Source organism: Erpetoichthys calabaricus, chromosome 3, assembly GCF_900747795.2.
Source record: "Erpetoichthys calabaricus chromosome 3, fErpCal1.3, whole genome shotgun sequence".
In the NCBI taxonomy this organism is placed as follows: domain Eukaryota; kingdom Metazoa; phylum Chordata; class Cladistia; order Polypteriformes; family Polypteridae; genus Erpetoichthys; species Erpetoichthys calabaricus.
In genome coordinates, this window is record NC_041396.2 from 306537933 (window position 1) to 306552459 (window position 14527).

A 14527-nucleotide genomic window follows, 5' to 3' on the forward strand; every position below is an offset into this window, starting at 1 on the left:
CCTCACTTGCTCGCCAACCATAAGCGTTACCTGGTAGGTAGCCGGGACACTCACTTCACTCCCCTTACGGGAATCGAACCTCTGAGGTTTTCTTTTGTTCTTAATTAAAATTTAAAAGCAATACTTCACCGCTGCTAAGCCCCTCTAGCGCTGACGTCCGAGGTTCGATTACCGTAAGCAAGTGCAGTGAGTGTGTAATTACATTCACGGCATTCGTAGTCTGATTCACAATCTGATTGTATGGGTGGGTTACCTACCAGGTAACGCTTACACTTGGCCACCAAGTCAGGTCGAAGTGATCACTCGAGTAAAGGCAGCTTCACAAAAAAACTGATCCTTAACAAACTGTTATTAGTATATTTTCCCTCAATTTAAAAAGGTTTTATTTTCTTCTTAATAAAAATTTAAAAGCGGTACTTCGCCGGTGCGAAGGGCGTGGATTTGACCGACTGACACATACAGACATATTCATGAGTGCAGGTACTTCGGAAAGAAAGCACCGTGTAAACCTAAAGTTTAAATTAACTTCATAGACCTACAAAAGGTTGCCATTTATTTGAGGCAAGATTGCTTTTCTTCTGTACAACTATACGTTGCATTCTCAAAAGTGTGCTTGCACGGCTTCGGATATAGATATATATATGTATGTATGTCTATATATAAATATGTAAGCTTATAAGTACTGCCTTACTTCTCTTTAAGAAAGGAAGATGTAATGATACTTGATTTAAACGATTCCATGTCTTCCTGGGTTTGCGTAGCTTATTGTCAATATCTTTACACCTCTTTTTAAGACTTATTGACTGAAACGGGCTTTCACGAAAAAAGTTAGGGCTTTGCTACAGGATACACCCTCCACAAGTTAAGCAAGTAAAAATAAAAGTATATATTTCTGTTTTATTTAAACCTTTTAAGTTCGTATGCATAGCCCCATTTGGCTGTTTTAGTTTTTTTTCTTTCTTCAGTAATATTTAATCTCCTTAAAGAAAAACAACATATGCATTTTACTTTTTTTGTATCTCTTTAGTAATATTTTAGTGTAAAAGGATAACCAGTATTTAAACCTTTTATGTTACTTTATAAAGTTATTTTACACAATGTTGAAAAATTAATAAGAAAGCTACATATTTTGGCAGCTGCTGCTTTCATTTTCATTTCATTGAAAATGAAAAAAGCTCTCCAAGAGAAAACGTCAATGAAGAAGAAACAGTTTGCACTATCTAAAAAGGAGAAACCCTCATTTATAAAAGTTTGCTGCAGATGACTTAACTGAAAATAAATGAATAGTTCCTATGTGTATAATACATATTTATCTATTTTACTTATGCCTTTATTCCAGCAACTTGCAACATCTGAGGTACAATTTTGGTTACATTACTTTTGTTTTTTTGCAGCACAGGCAGGTGAAGTGACTTCCTCAGGGTCACACAGTGGTGTCAGTACCAGGATTTGAACTGACAAAGCTCCGGGTTTGCTGAAATATTACTGAAGAAAGAAAAAAAAACGAAAACGGGCAAATAGGGCTATGCATACAAATGTCCATCCATCCATTATCCAACCTGCTATATCCTAAATACAGGAGCCAATCCCTGCCAACACAGGGCACAAGGCAGGAAACAAACCCCGGGGCAATGTGCCAGCCCACCGCAGGGCACACACACCCACACACCAAGGACAATTTAGAATTGTCAATGTACCTAACCTGCATGTGTTTGGGCTGTGGGAGAAAACCGGAGCGCCCGGAGGAAACCCAGACAGACACGGGGAGAACATTCAAACTCCACGCAGGGAAGCGGACCCGGGTCTCCTAACTGGCACCTTTCACTGCGCCACCATGCCGCCCGCATACAAACTTAAAAGGTTTAAATAAAACAGAAATATATACCTTTATTTTTACTTCCTTAACTTGTGGACGGTGTATCCTGTAGCAAAGCCCTAAGTTTTTTCATGAAAGCCCCTTTCAGTCAATAAGCCTTAAAAACAGGTGTAAAGCTAAACTTGCAGCACCGCTAATCAATTACACTTGCCTAACGCCTCTCCTAAGGGGACATACTGTGGAATCTGGGCATCAGTCAATGCACCAATCACAGGCCCGATTAGAAAGCGGGAAGCTGTGATTTGTCGTCTCCCTCCCATGTAACAATCACAGCCCGTGTTACAACGCACTATGTATGTATGTATGTATATATGTATATGTGTGTGTGTATGTATGTGTGTATATGTATGTGTATATATATATGTTGATATGTGTGTATATATATATGTTGATATGTGTGTATATATATATATGTATATATATGTATATGTAGATATGTGTATATATGTATATGTATATATATGTTTACATAACCTCTTTAACACACTACTTCTCAGCTGCGAAGTGCAGGTATTTTGCTAGTTAGAAATAAACTGGATACATTAGGATTAAAAGTCAAGATGGAGGTAAAGAATTTAGGGGTAACTGTTGACTGTGACCTTAATTTTAAATCATATATTAATCAGATCACTAGGACAGCATTTTTTCACTTAAGAAACAAAGCAAAAGTTAGACCTCTTATATCATTGAAAGATGCAGAGAAATTAGTTCACGCGTTTGTTTTCAGTCGGCTAGATTACTGTAACGCACTCCTCTCAGGACTACCCAAAAAAGACGTCAATCGCTTCCAACGAGTGCAGAATGCAGCTGCTAGAATCTTAACTCGGAAAAGAAAATCCGAGCACATCACCCCAGTCTGAGCATCACTACACTGGTTACCAGTGCCATTTAGAATTGACTTTAAAATACTGCTTATGGTTTACAAAGCCTTCAATAATCTGCTCCATCTTATATACAGTGCATCCAGAAAGTATTCCCAGCACATCACTTTTTCCACATTTTGTTATGTCACAGCCTTATTCCAAAGTGGATTAAATTCATTTTTTTCCTCAGAATTCTACACACAACACCCCATAATGACAACATGAAAAAAGTTTACTTGAGGTTTTTACAGATTTATTAAAAATAAAAAAATTGAGAAATCCCATGTCCATAAGTATTCACAGCCTTTGCCGTGAAGCTCCAAATTGAGCTCAGGTGCCTCCTGTTTCCCCTGATCATCCTTGAGATGTTTCTGCAGCTTCATTGGAGTCCACCTGTGGTAAATTCAGTTGACTGGACATGATTTGGAAAGGCACACACCTGTCTATAGAAGGTCCCACAGTTGACAGTTCATGTCAGAGCACAAACCAAGCATGAAGTCAAAGGAATTGTCTGTAGACCTCCGAGACAGGATTGTCTCCAGGCACAAATCTGGGGAAGGTTACAGAAAAATGTCTGCTGCTTTGAAGGTCCCAATGAGTACAGTGGCCTCCATCATCCGTAAGTGGAAGAAGTTCGACACTTCCTAGAGCTGGCCGGCCATCTAAACTGAGCGATCAGGGGAGAAGGGGCTTAGTCAGGGAGGTGACCAAGAACCCGATGGTCACTCTGTCAGAGCTCCAGAGGTCCTCTGTGGAGAGAGGAGAACCTTCCAGAAGGATAACCATCTCTGCAGCAATCCACTAATCAGGCCTGTATGGTAGAGTGGCCCGGACGGAAGCCACTCCTTAGTAAAAGGCACATGGCAGCCTGCCTGGAGTTTGCCAAAAGGCACCTGAAGGACTCTCAGACCATGAAAAAGAAAATTCTCTGGTCTGATGAGACAAAGATTGAACTCTTTGGTGTGAATGCCAGGTGTCCACGTTTGGAGGAAACCTGGCACATGCTCATCACCAGGCCAATACCATCCCTACAGTGAAGCATGGTGGTGGCAGCATCATGCTGTGGGGACTGGGAGACTAGTCAGGATAAAGGGAAAGATGACTGCAGCAATGTACAGAGACATCCTGGATGAAAACCTGCTCCAGAGCACTCTTGACCTCAGGACTGGGGCGACGGTTCATCTTTCAGTAGGGACAACGACCCTAAGCACACAGCCAAGATATCAAAGGAGTGGCTTCAGGACAACTCTGTGAATGTCCTTGAGTGTCCCAGCCAGAGCCCAGACTTGAATCCGATTGAACATCTCTGGAGAGATCTTAAAATGGCTGTGCACCGACGCTTCCCATCCAACCTGATGGAGCTTGAGAGGTGCTGCAAAGAGGAATGGGCCAAACTGGCCAAGGATAGGTGTGCCAAGCTTGTGGCATCATATTCAACAAGACTTGAGGCTGGAATTGCTGCCAAAGGTGCATCGACAAAGTATTGAGCAAAGACTGTGAATACTTATGGACATGGGATTTCTCAGTTTTTTTATTTTTAATAAATTTACAAAAACCTCAAGTAAACTTTTTTCACGTTGTCATTATGGGGTGTTGTGTGTAGAATTCCGAGGAAAAAAATGAATTTAATCCATTGTGGAATAAGGCTGTAACATAACAAAATGTGGAAAAAGTGATGAAGTACTGGGAATACTTTCTGGATGCACTGTATCAGAGTGTCTGACGTCTTATATTCCAAATCATAACCTCAGATCTTCAAATGAGTGTCTGCTTAGAATTCCAAGAGCAAAACTTAAAAGAGGTGGTGAGGTGACCTCCTGCTGTTATGCATCTCAAATCTGGAATAGCCTGCCAATAGGAATTCACCAGGCTAATACAGTGGAGCACACTGCTGAAAACACATTACTGTAACATGGCCTTCTCATAACTTCATTTTAGTTTAATCCTGATGCTCTGTATATTTAATTAATTATCATAACTATTCATGGTGGCTCTAAAATCCATACTAACCCCTACTCTCTCTTCTGTTTCTTGTCATGGTTTTCTGTGGTGGCGACCTGCACCACCACCACCTAATCAAAGCACCATGATGTTCCTCTATTGATGGATTAAAAGACAGATGTCTGCATGACCGTCATCATCAAGTCCTTCCGTGAGAACCCTAAATACAAAGAGGACTATTTCATTTATGTTAGATAGAATGCCCAGAGGGGGCTGGGTGGTCTCGTGGTCTGGACCCCCTGCAGATTTTATTTTTTTCTCCATCCGTCTGGAGTTTTTTTTTTGCTTTTTCTGTCCTCCCTGGCCATCGGACCTTATTTTAATTTCTTACTTTTGTCTTTTTTTCTCTTTTCTTCATCATGTAAAGCACTTTGAGCTCATCATTTGTATGAGAATGTGCTCTACAAATAAATGTTGTTGTTGTTATTCCAAACAAGTGTGGTGCCCCCTATGGGTTTTGTTTGCATTGCAGCCTCTATCAGACACTCACCGTTCACTAACAGTTACGAATCTTATTATTTAAGCCAACCTGACTACTCAGAAGTTGCAATCAACCCCTGGCCTCAAAAAAACAAAACTGTGAATGCTTTGCATTTCAGGCACTAAACTCGGCCTCACTCGGCTTTATGTGTGTTATGATCCGGGCCCGTAAACCTCAAAGAGGCCTCAATACTTTAAATAGGCAGAAGGCCTACACACACAGAAAAGGCCTAAAATCCAACGCAATCCAAACAGGCCAAAGGCCTAAACACTCATGAAAGGAAAGGGGGAGCTGCCGAAACAAAACTATTCAGTGTAGGGGAAGAACAAGCACCTCGGACGAGACAGGGGAAAATACATCACCCGGACAGGAGACCAGAGTGACAACGGAAGAAAAATGGCCAGCGGATCAGAAAAATAAAGTCGTGTCCGGGCAACAGGAAATAATGGATGGACCAGCAAAAGGTAAGACTCAGAAGAGGTTCCATCCCCCATATGCCAGATGGCAGGGGTCCTCATATGGTGGACCCAGTTGCGATATCCGCAGGGGTGCTTGAGAATTGGGAGTCCAGAAGTGCAGCCCTGTGTCTTGGTAGAGGGTGCTATTGAGGGAGGACCTCCCTACTTTTCTTTATGGCACCAGAAGCATTCCTGAGTCCGACATAAAAGGAGTCCACTGCCTCACATCGAGGACTCAAGAGTCAGGAGTAAAACTCAGCGGAGGTGGAGAGGGGAGGAAGACTTGTTGGGTTTATTGTGCTTTTATTACAGAGCTATTGTGGCTGACTGCTGGAAGACATTTGCAAAGAAAAAGACCAGCCTTTTATTCATATATTGTGTGCATTGTGGTTTGGCGGCCCCTTGTGGTCACATCATACGTCTGCATTTCAGCCATTCTTGACTCAAGGATATGCATGTTATCATTCAGGCCTAGCGATTTCAAAAAAGGCCTAAGCCCTAACCACTCAAGGGAGACTCCAATGCCAAACCACTCGACAAGGAACCACTGAAACCCCTGGCCAACAAGCAAAATGCAATTAAGACACTCCGCTCCTGACTCAGGCTCACGCATGTTATCATTCAGGCCCAAAAACCTAAAAGATGCTGAAATACTTCAAAAAATCCTAACCACTCAAAATAGGCCTAAAATCCTAACCATTTAAAAATGGCCAATGGCCTAGCCACTCAAAAGAGGCCTAAGGCTTAACCGTTCAAAATCCTAACCCCTCAAAAACAAAACCAAAGGCTTAGACACTCAGAAAAGGCCTAAAATCCTAACCATCTTTAAGGGCCTAAGGCCTAAGCACTAACAAAGGCCTATAATCCTAAATATTTAGAAAAGGCTAAGGGCTTAACCACTCAGAAAAAGTCTAAAATTGTAACTATTTAAAAGGCACCTAAGGCTAAACCACTCAGGAAAGGACTAAGGCTTAACCACTTACAGAAAGCTGAAAATGCGAACAGTAAAATAAAAAGGCCTAAGGCCTATTCACTCAGAAAAGGCCTAAAAGCCTAACTATTTAAAAGGGCCTAAGGCCTAACCACTAAAAAAGGCCTACAATCATAAATATTTAGAGAAGGCTAAAGGCTTAACCATGCAAAAAAAGGTCTAAAGTTGTTACTATTTAAAAGAGGCCTAAGGCCTAACCACTAAAAAAGGCCTACAATCCTAACCCCTCAAAACAAGACCAAAGGCTTAGCTACTCAGAATAGGACTAAAATCCTAACAATTTTAAAGGGACTAAGACCTAACCACTATAAATAATAACAGTAATAATAATTATTTGCATTTATATAGTGCTTTTCTCATTACTCAAAGCGCTCAGCAATTGCAGATTAAGGGTCTTGCTCAAGGGCCCAACAGAGCAGAGTTCCTTTTGGCATTTACGGGATTCGAACCGGCAACCTTCCCGATTGCCAGTACAGATCCCTAGCCTCAGAGTATTAAAATCCTAACTATTTAAAAATGGCCAAAGGCTTAACCACTCAAAAAAGGTCTAAAACTTAACAATTTAAAAGAGGCCCAAGGCCTAACCACTCAGGAAAGGCCTAAAATCCTAAACCCTCAAAAGAGGCCTAAAATCCTAACAATTTTAAAGGCCAAAGGCCTAACCACTAAAAAAGGGCTCCAATCCTAAACATTTAGAAAAGGCCAAGGGTTTAACGACTCAAAAGGGGAGAGGAACCAAAAAAAATTAAAAAATACAAGTATGAATTATTTAATTAATTTCCTAAACAACATTTAAAAAATGAAATGCAGGAAATTTCAAACAAGGAACACTTGGAACAAAATAAATGCAAAATTCCAAAATGGCCAAACCAAGTTCTTTAACTCGAGGAGCCAAAAGTCGAAAGCAAAGGACCAATCAAAAGTGCTGAAATGAGGGCAGAGGAGGGACACACCAACAGCAGCAGCTCTAGGAAGCAACAGACAGATTAAAGAGGGCTGCTGGTCAGGTGACCTCTGAGGACACCGCTGGATTGGTAAGTGGGCAAAGGCAGGAGGGAAGAAATACCACAAATGTGGACATATGGGGGGGGGTACAAATAAACGGGCGAACACCAAGACCCCACGTGCAGCTCTGCTCTTGCCGTTTGGTATTTGTAAATGCAGCTTCAGTTATATAAGACTAAAGTGGGGGTCCCCCCAATGCATGCCCACCTCACCTTACTTACCCGCACACACGAGTAGATGGCACACACAAACAGGATGTTGGCGAGGACTACAAAGATGCTGACGTAGACACCCAACATGAGCAGGGAGCTGTGGGAACAAAGGCACATGGTCAGACCACCAGGCAGGGTGAGGGATGGTCAGCAGTGGCAGCTGCCAAGCTACGCCCTTTCCATCCTCCCGCAGCTCAGGGGTCATTCACTGCCTCCTGACAGCATTCAGCTGGAATTTAAGGCTCCCCACTACAAGATAACAGACCCCCAGAAGATACTCACTGTGGAAAAATGACCACCTGGATGAGGGCGATGAAGAAGAAGACAAGAAGGGCACAGGCCACGTATCCTCCGAATCGATCGTCCACCTTCTTGGAGTACTGCAGGGAGAGACAGTGAGTCAGTTGTAGAGTGTCAAACCCAACCTGCTGGGCTCAGGGGGCTCATCCTAACTGCTCACCAGAAGATAGGGTCTGTGGGTGACATCCAGGACAGGACCACCAACCAAACACTTATGACAATATAAGTGGCACAGGCACAGAAATGTGATAACGATGCCAGGCAGGGACAGGACACCACACAGAGTGACACAGCAAGTGACACCACCCCCTATTGGAACTCAGGGTAAAGCACCTGCTCCTCACCTCCTGCTCCTCACCTGGCACCACGGCTGCCCTCCTCATTCTATCGGATGCCTGTGCCAGCCCATGAACAAAGCCCCCCCCCCCCCCCCATAGTCATAATTGCAATGATCACATTTGTAAGGACTCGTCGCTGGCTGTCCCCAAGCCCAGGCGTGCTTCTTCTGTCTGTCCCCACAGCCTTCACTTCATGCTCTCACGTTTGGTCAGCTAACGGCCAACTGTGTCCCAATTCCCACCTGAGGCTGCCAGTCCCACTCACCTAACATGAGGGAAGTGTTGTCGAGACCTGAAGGTCCCCCGGGGCTCAACACCATAAAGCCAACTCTGACATTTGTGAAACTTCTTGAAGCTGTACCTTCATTTTCAAGTGACGCCCACCTTCTGCACCTTTAAATACTTTACAATGCAGATGGCCTGCAATTGAATTGGTGACAGCAGTGGGATTGGTTTAGATAAAAAAAGTCAGAGCAGGCAGACAGACAGACCCCCGTAACACTTGCTGACATATAAAAGAAGGCTGATGGGGATGAAAATTAGGAAGAAGGTAAGCAAGTAGGGCATCCAGGACCCCTCAACTGAATGAGTTGAGTTGGAGAGTGTTGTGTTATATGGGCACTGTAGGTGCCAGCCCCATCCACGCCATGCCTTCTCTGTATCTGCGCCTGCTATTGTTACATTGCTGTTCAACTCAACAGTACAGTACGCCCTGTGAATGTGGCGACAGTGCCACACTGTCATTAGGCTACCTGGTCACCACCTCGGCATCATCTCCCTGTGTGGGTGGGATTTCAAGTTGAGTTAAATAGAGACTCGAGGGTGGCAAACTGAGTGTGCGATGGACTGGTGGCCTGTCCTGGTCAGGGCTGCCACTATTGGCGCTGGGCACCCGGGAAACGAAGGACATAAAGTGGAGGAATGAGAGAAAGGCAACCTGGTCAGCTCTCGATCTGTCAATCATAACTATAATATAGCGCCTCTCACATCAAGCTTGTTATATTATCAATAATTAAAAGTCTCTCATATCTATGATATAGCGCCTCTCACGACTAGCTGGACGGCTACAACACAATGGCTATTCTTTATTTGTCAGTCTGTTAGATAGATAGATAGATAGATAGATAGATAGATAGATAGATAGATAGATAGATAGATAGATAGATAGATAGATACTATCTATCTATCTATCTATCTATCTATTGTGCCTTTCACTCTATCTATTGTGCCTTTCAATATTTCGATCTATTTATCTATTGATTATATAGTGCCTTTCACATCTATCTGTCTATCGATTATATAGTGCCTTTCACATCTATCTATCTATCTATTGTGCCTTTCACTCTATCTATCTATCTATCTATCTATCTATCTATCTATCGATTATATAGTGCCTTTCACATCTATCTATCTATCTATCTATTGTGCCTTTCACTCTATCCTTTCACTCTATCTATCGATTATATAGTGCCTTTCACATCTATCTATCATGACTTTCACTCTATCTATCTATCTATCTATCTATCTATCTATCTATCTATCTATTTATCGATTATATAGTGCCTTTCACAGCTATCTATCTATCTATCTATCTATCTATCTATCTATCTATCTATCTATCTATCGATCGTGCCTTTCACTCTATCTATCGATTGATTATAATAGATTATATAATTATATAGTGCCTTTCACATCTATCTATCTATCTATCTATCTATCTATCTATCTATCTATCTATCTATCTATCTATCTATCATGCCTTTCACTCTATCTATCGTGCCTTTCACTCTATCTATCTCTCTCTGTCTCTATCTATCGTGCCTTTCACTCAATCTATCTATCTATCTATCTATCTATTGGTAGTCATAGTAGTCATTTTGTGCGAATGGCTGCCCACCATGCCATGCTCTTCAGTCTCCAGTGCCACCATATAGACAAGAAGGTTTAAAACTGCACAACTTCACATTATTTGCCTGGCGCTGCCATTCAATGTAACACCCCTGGATGCCCACACAGGCAGAACATGCACATGGCACACAGACGGTGACCCAGCTGGAAGTCAAATTCTAGGTGGCCGCACCAACAGCTGTGCCACCCTGCCCAGTCAGACACTTCTGCACAGAGTGTCCGGTCACTCACACTTAGTGCCACACATTGTCACCATCGACACGTATTTATTTCCCCCAAAGCCCCATGCTGGGGGGGGCCTGACAAGGTGAATTAATGGAAGGCATTAATAAAGAAAAGATGAGTCGGCGAGGAGCAGCACATCAGCAAGCAGTGGGCTTACACGGGGAGGTCAGACATGACTGATATGGCGGAACTGAAAGAGAAAGAAACAAAGGCGATGACCAGAGGGGTGCAGGTGTGAATATCAATTAGGAAACTGAGAAGGAGAGATTTGGCATTAAATGGGGGGGGGGGGGTGGAGGGGCTACTGCCCTTTTTAATATACAGAAAGGACAAGGTGGTCAAGTCTGATGGTAACGCCAAACTGGGAGGCCAGGCAGATAATGGAGAAGCAGCAGAATCATCACGGAATTCAAAAACATACCAACTTGTGGACGATGAAATGTAAAGAAATTCATTCACAATTCACAATGGGAAGCCCCATGAGAAGAAGCTGGGAGTCACAGTGGACAGACTGGTCAGTGTCCACATCCAGACAGTGGACTGAAGCCATGAGACAGGCTAGCAGGAGGTCAGGGTATATAGCGCCCCCCACGTGTGCGGTACAAGTCAAGCTGGGGTAAGCACCTGGCGTCATGGTGGGCTTGTCAGTGTCCACCTCCACACACTGGACAGTAGTGAAGGCTAATAGGATGTTAGATAATATAGCGCCCCCTATGTGTGAGGCACATTTCAACAGTTGGGGTGGTCACCATGACAGCCAGCTGTGGCCCATGTGACAGCTGTGCCTTATCTGCCCACACTGGGTGACAGTGTGCCCTGTGATGGTGCCCCAACCTGGTGCCCAGTGCAGACGTCCAGTAAACGAGATCTTCCAGGCTGCCCACCTTCTGCTTTTCAACCCAGATGTTTGAAGTGGGAACCCCCCCAACTGTCGGTCCTCACTAGCAGACCCCCCAAGGGCTTTATTAAACACAATGAAGCAAACAGGGCAGAGGACATGGGCAGGTGGCAGGCTGCAGCCCCTCTGTGTGAGCTGGTGGGAGCCGAGTGCTGCCCCCTTGTGTTTAGAAATAGCACCTCCTCACACCTCAGACTGGCCAGCCCCTTCTGTAGTGTTCACTCTGAGGCCACCGAGACCTCCGAGTTGGGGTCTTTTGTCAGCTCATGTATAAAACTCACTGAACTTCATTTCATGTTCCTTCCCGGATTCTGGCAGCACCACCTGTCCAGATTTGGCTGCAGCCGTGCCCGCTGATCCCACTAATCCGGTGTCATCTGTGGACTGAGCTCTCGTCACCCGTCACACTCCAAATGACACAATCAGGTAATGAGCCATTTGGTTCGCAGTAATCCCACTTTGTATCCCATGTGCTGCTGCATGCTGGGCATCCCTTTGTGTCAAACCAGGACAGAATGCCAGCTTCTTGCCCTCGTCCTTGAATGGCCGCTCATTCTATTTTTGTATCATGAGGTTTGTTCTGTGGCACTGGAATGCCAGGATGTCAAGGTGCAGTGTGGCTTGCACCTCGAGGCCCCCCAACTCTAAATGCCAACCACTTTGGCCAGAGAGAGTCTGAACGTACCACTCAAGCCTCTGCTTTGTGCCCTGTTGTATTAGTTGCCCAGCTCTGATGCCAAACAACTGTTGCATACCCACCTTCTGACTCCTAGTGGGCTCCGCTTAAAGGCCTGAGCCCACTGAATGGACAGAATGGACGCCTCTCATCTGCCTGCTAGCTTTAGTTGTTATGCCACCTACTGGACACAGGACTTATTGCAAGCCGCACAAACCTAAGGGGCATCCCTTCAGGGTACCTCTGTTGTGCCCCAATGGTGCCTCATTATGGTGGTAAACAGAACTACAGCTTGTGTGCCACTAAGGCTCACTGCTGTGCCCAGCTACTTCCATCTGTTCAAATCCTACAAAAGATTGATGATGAAGGCACCTGCGGGCACAGCATGAAGGTGTCCTGTGCCACAGGCACATCATTAATCTTCGCCATTTTTTCGGTTTTCTTATTTTATTATTGTTTGCTTGCCAGTTGGTGATGTCACTGTTTGACATTTGGTTGCCATGACACCACCTGCTGATGGGTGTGTCCTACCTGCATGGCTGAGTGAGGTCACGTGGGGTTGGCACCTACCATATTTAAGAATGGGTGCATTTTGCCAGGCCCTTGTCTTGGTTCCCTTAGCTTGACTTCTCAAGCAGCTTCTTTTCGAGGTGCCCACTCTGTTCCTTCAATTCAGAGCCCCCTCACCAACCATCTCTCAAATAACCTGCTTTGATGTTTTCTACTTTTACAGACAATCAATTCAGTCAGCCCAATGAGACTTCTGTGCCAGGCTCAACCACATGGCCACATACTGGCACGAGGGCACAGACAAGAAGATTTACATCCTGTGCCTTGTTTTGTGAAAGGAAACCACTTGGCTCAGTGGGCACAAAGACGGCAAGAGAAAGACAAGTCTAAATCACTGCCACCAAGGGTCAGTGGACCCACTAGGGAAGTGCCACGGTGGCACCTCCTTAAGACTTTTCACTCAAGACACATAAAGGATGGCAGGAAGTGGCTGATAGGCTGAATTAGTACCACAACACCATCGCTCAATCACATGGGCACATACTGGCATGAGGGCACAGACAAGAAGATTTACATTCTGTGCCTTGGGTTGTGAAAGGAAACCACTTGGCTCAGTGGGCACAAAGACGGCAAGAGAAAGACAAGTCTAAATCAGTGCCACCAAGGGTCAGTGGACCCACTGTGGTAGTCTCCACTGGGGATGGCAGGAAGTAGCTGATAGGCTGAATTAGTACCACAACACCATCGGGCACCTCTTGACCTTAAAAGGATTGGTTGGGGGGGTGGGGGGTCTGACTGGCTGGGCATCTTTATAAAGTGCATGTTGTCTTTAGGTGGGCCGAAGGGTGAATGCCCACTTTGCTCAACACTGTCATTCTAATTGACAGGCAGGGTGTCACCCCTGAAGGTGATGCTCAGGACTAGACCCCAGAATGACAGACCTGAACCTGCCAGCAGAGACTGGCACTGCCAAATGAGACTTATGGGGCCCTTTCTGTTCAAAATGGTGGGCACTAAAAATGAAAATGGTGGACATTCAATGAATCACAATGAACGGTGACATGGAAGGAGTGCACATGTGAAGCCATTGATGTGACACACATAGAGCAAAGTCCTCACAAGCAGAGGGCACAAACTGGCATCCAATTACATGACAAACGGTGAAGTAAGATAAGTGGGCATGACAAGGTGAACTAATGCAAGCCATTAAGAAAAAAAGAATCAGACAGCAAGAACAGGAGCATCAGTGAGCAGCAGGCATGGACTGGGGGGTCCTCGCAGGGTCAGACGAGACTAATATGGCAGAACTGACTGAGGAAGAAACAAACATAGACAACGGGGGGGCGGGGGGGGGGGTTACAGAGGAGAATATCAGTCAGGAAACTGAGAAAGACAGAGGCATGGCATCAAATGGGGGGCTCGAGGCGGTGACAAATGGGCTTAACCACAAGGAAGAGCAGAATGAGCAGGAGGAGGTGATGTTAGAAGTTGTGCCCACCAGGGGGCAGTGCCGTGCCGCTGCACTCTCCAAATATATAAGAAAGGACAAGCAAAGTAGGGACACTAAAAGACGACGGAGAGTCAGGAGAATCGTCACCAAGGAACCTGGATGGCCCACAGGAGTGGACAGACGTGTGGACGATGACAAGTAAGGCCATAGAGTGCAAAGAATTACATGTAGGAAGACTTGAATACACAGTGAGGGGATTGAAACAAAATGAAAGGAGCCCTCATGGTGGACTGGTCAGTACCCACATTCACAGAGTGGACAGGCAAACAGGATGT

At 44.7% G+C, this 14527-nt stretch overlaps 1 protein-coding gene across 2 annotated transcripts in view; it reads right to left on the bottom strand.

Moving 5' to 3' along the window:
• adcy6a (adenylate cyclase 6a) overlaps positions 1 to 14527 on the bottom strand; it is a 76716-nt gene that overhangs the window by 11661 nt on the left and 50528 nt on the right. For both annotated transcript variants that reach the window (XM_028798682.2, XM_028798684.2), the window contains 2 exons: positions 8170 to 8267; positions 7897 to 7984 (listed from right to left, as the gene is read on the bottom strand). In XM_028798682.2, the coding sequence (XP_028654515.1) occupies positions 7897 to 7984; positions 8170 to 8267 (186 nt within the window). The remainder of the gene's footprint in view (positions 1 to 7896; positions 7985 to 8169; positions 8268 to 14527) is intronic.